Raw genomic sequence first — 3,849 nt, 5'->3', positions numbered from 1 at the left:
TGAGCCACCACCGCCCGGCTCTGTGGATGTTTTTAATTGTTATACAGATTTTTGCAACTCGAATGTTAATTTTTAATTTATTACCATCTGGATTATTTATCAGAGACATTTTTAAAGGAAAAATATAAGTGCCCATATCTACATGTGTATGTACATATATACATATCTATATACGTTTATATGTGTGTATATGTATTAGTAATTTAATTGAGCTCAAAAACAGGACCACTGGAATGGGGTATATGGTTTTAGTCACAGAGAGCACTTACAATGTGTAGGGACCCTGGGTGTAGACACTAGTACCAGTGGAGGAAAGAAGGGTTACTAAAGAAAATCATTCTCAGTTTCCTGCTTCTAACGTCCAACCTCCACCCCTTTGATTCAGGCAATTTCTACTATTTTTCATACATACCAAGGACAGTGATGATCCATCTTAAGAACACATCTAGGAATCAAGCGTAAGAAAAGTCATTCAGAAAAATCCTGACTCTAATTTTTCATTATTTTACTGAAGTTAAAATATCCCCTTAAAACTAAATCTTTGAGAACCAACCTAGAAACACCAGGTAACTTCTGCTACCTTCGTAAGTACCTCCCCAGATAAACAGTCACTAGTTTTTACACTGTGATGTCAGTTCAACACAGCCAGCTTATTTACCACACCAAATGACATCTTATTATTCAGGTCTGGGAATGATTCTTGGTACATTAGAGGGCCCAATTTGAACATCAGCTAAGGAGATAAACAGATGACCTCTAGTACTATAGGCATGGGCAGATCAAGAAAGTCAATCCTTAGAAGTGCACACACCAGACACTAACACACAGCTTAAGATGGTTGCTTTCCTACATTCTTTAACATCAAGTTTCCCCGTGATGACCACTACTATACTTTAGCATAAGAACACCAAAACAAAACCAAACTTTCTTCCCTCTAGAGTACTTTTTATACATGTAGAAAGCCAGACTACAGAGCTCACAAAGAATGAGAAACTCAACACCCAGAAACTTACACAGCTTGTCTAAGAGGCTTGGATTAGTCAAGAGTTTTATTTTATTATTATTTTTTTAATATAGATTTATTTATTTATTATGTATACAATATTCTGCCTTCATGTATGCCCGCACGCTAGAAGAGGGCACCAGATCTCATTACAGATGGTTGTGAGCCACCATGTGGTTGCTGGGAATTGAACTCAGGACCTCTGGAAGAGCAACCAGTGCTCTTAAGCACTGAGCCATTTCTCCAGCCCCCGACTCAAGAGTTTTAAACCAAGTATTTTTCCTTTACCATACCACCTTCTCACATGAAAACAAGAATTAAAATGGAACAAATGGCAAATAAAAACAATTATAAAATTTACTCAGTGATTTGTTTTAATAGCAACATCGATAATAAAAACAAGAAAATATCATTATAGTCTCATTAGTCTATAAAGTGGTCATATTTTACAAGGAGGTTATAACTGCTGGCTTATCAACATTACATTAAGCATGAGTGCAGAAAGAATATATTTATTTTTTTGGGAAAAGGTTCTCTGTGTAGCCCTGGCTGTCCTGGAACACATTATAGAGACCAGGCTGGCCTCAAACTCAGAGATCCATGCAAATGATGGCATTAAAGGCAGGCATCACCACACCTGGCTAGAAAGTAGATTTAAAATTAAAATTCTACTCAACTAGCAGAGAAATGGTTATCAAAGACTTCTTCTAGTATATTCTAGCTTATATACGTATTTATGTCAGCTCTATGTCCACAGCAAATAATGGGAAAGGATGAAATGGCTTTGCTAAATATGAAGAAGCATATAAAATGTTTCTCTGTTGCTGAATTCCAGGGCAGGGTTAAAGGAAAACAAACTGAGTAACACTCACCGGTCACACGCAGAGCAGTGATGAGCCCGATCAGGTTTAATCAACTGACATTTTTCACAATATCGAATAGCTAGAGAGAAGAAAAAAAGAAACAACTCAAAGGTGTGCAAGCTTACAGATACATAAAGCTTGAAATTTGGAATATATTCTGGAAACCGACAGTGAGCCATTTTAAAATACCAAAATGCACCAGAGAGTATCTCAAATAAAATGTCAAGAAAAAGGGGGCCTCATAATGTATCTTCCCAGAAGTTTTCAAACTAAATAAAGTAGATCTGAAGTAAGCAGTGTGCAGAAGGCCAAACACAAGACGAATAGCAGAACTAGTCCAGAGCTCAGGTCCACCGAGTCCCAAACCCAGTGCTTTGTTGACTACAGCACAACGTCTGTAACAGATTCTCACCATACTTAAGACATTCACCTTCTGTCTGAATGCACCCTATTCTAGACCAATGATGATTCATTTTTGGAACAACAACAAAAACCTCTTTGAAACTAAAATTCTAATACATGCTATGTTATTGTCTGGTTCACATTCAATTGTTCAAAAGATACTGATCACCTACTATGTGCCAGGTAATCTAAACAAAAATCCCTACTTTGTGAAGCTTACATATTCTATGTTCTAGGGACTAAGACAATCAATAGAATAAACAATGCATTGGATCGTGACAGTGGACAGTAAGGAAACAGAATGGGAGGAGTCCAACTCACAAACAGCCGAGAAAAACAAAGGGAGTTTGAGGATAAGGGTGTATCTCAGAAGGCAGAGCACTTGTGCACAAAACCCTAGCTGCCTAGGAGGCTTGAGGCAGAAGGATCTGAAGTTCAAGGTCATTATCAACTACACAGGGAGTTTGAGGCCAATATGGGATACAGAGGCGTGAAAGAAAAACTAACAAACAAACAAAACCTCCTACTCTCTTGGAAAATGAAGAATCTAGTTAGAGGAACAAACTCAGTGATAGAAACTGCTTGACGGGTTTGAACAGTAACAAATGCGGAAACTGAAAAGATGGCTCAGTGGCTAAAAACATTTGCTGCTTGCTTTCAGAGAGGATCAAGGTTGAGTTCCCAGCACCCATGGCATGCGGCTCACAACCATTTATAACTCTAGCTCCGGACCTCTGGCCTCCTAGTATACATACTTACATGCAGACAAACATACACACACACATACACACACACCTACACCTAATTAAAAATAAATCTTTAAAATATAACAAATAAGAATGCTTATTACAGATATTTTAAATTTAAAAACGCCAGGGAAATTTCCTTTTTTAAAAAATGTGTATAAATGTTTTGCATGAATGTATGTTCTGTGCAACCCGTTCATGCCTGGTGGCCTTGGAAGTCCAGAAGAGGGCATCAGATTCCTTGGAACTCGAATTACAGTTGTGAGCTGCCATGTAGGTATGAGGAAGTCCTGGGTCCTCTGGAAGAGTAGCCAGAGCTCTTAACTGCTGAGCTATTGCTCAAGATCCTAAGAATAATTTTATCCATGAAATGGCTAAATACTTTATGGTATGTCTATATAGTGCACTATTCTGCAGAACTACAAGTTCCCACATAAAACACATATTCCGTTAAGGAAAATACAGCAAGCTGAAGACAGCACCACTAATGCTTAGTCTATATACCAAACAGAAACCTAAGGTTACATGTGTAGGAAGCTCAGGATCAGAAAGAAGCCAAGCACCTCATGTGCCCATCCCCCTACATCCTCTCTCCATGCTGTGTGTGACAGCTGTGCACATATTTAGGTGCAGGGATGTGAACAAAATCAAAAAGGTCCTACCAGAAAACAGGTTGGAAAGGAAGGAGGAGAGGAGGAGGAAGGGAGGGAGGGAGGGAAGGAAATTAATCCAGTATTTAGAAGGCAGAAGCAGAGGGATTACTGTGAGTTCAATCCTAGCATGATCTACATATCGAGTTCTAGAGCTCCATATTGATTTTTTTTTTTTTTTTTTT

General features: G+C 38.4%; 1 protein-coding gene across 1 annotated transcript in view; it reads right to left on the bottom strand.

Moving 5' to 3' along the window:
* The window catches only part of Zdhhc20 (zinc finger DHHC-type containing 20), a 60,860-nt gene that overhangs the window by 22,823 nt on the left and 34,188 nt on the right, over positions 1 to 3,849 (bottom strand). Inside the window, exons 5-6 of the mRNA XM_026783282.1 lie at positions 1,876 to 1,945; positions 413 to 445 (exon numbers count right to left, since the gene is read on the bottom strand). Of these exons, the coding sequence (XP_026639083.1) occupies positions 413 to 445; positions 1,876 to 1,945 (103 nt within the window). The remainder of the gene's footprint in view (positions 1 to 412; positions 446 to 1,875; positions 1,946 to 3,849) is intronic.

The sequence above is a fragment of the Microtus ochrogaster genome, chromosome 17, assembly GCF_000317375.1.
Source record: "Microtus ochrogaster isolate Prairie Vole_2 chromosome 17, MicOch1.0, whole genome shotgun sequence".
In the NCBI taxonomy this organism is placed as follows: Eukaryota; Metazoa; Chordata; class Mammalia; order Rodentia; family Cricetidae; genus Microtus; species Microtus ochrogaster.
Note: the sequence above shows the minus strand (reverse complement) of the source record. Positions and strands in the feature narration are given on the sequence as shown.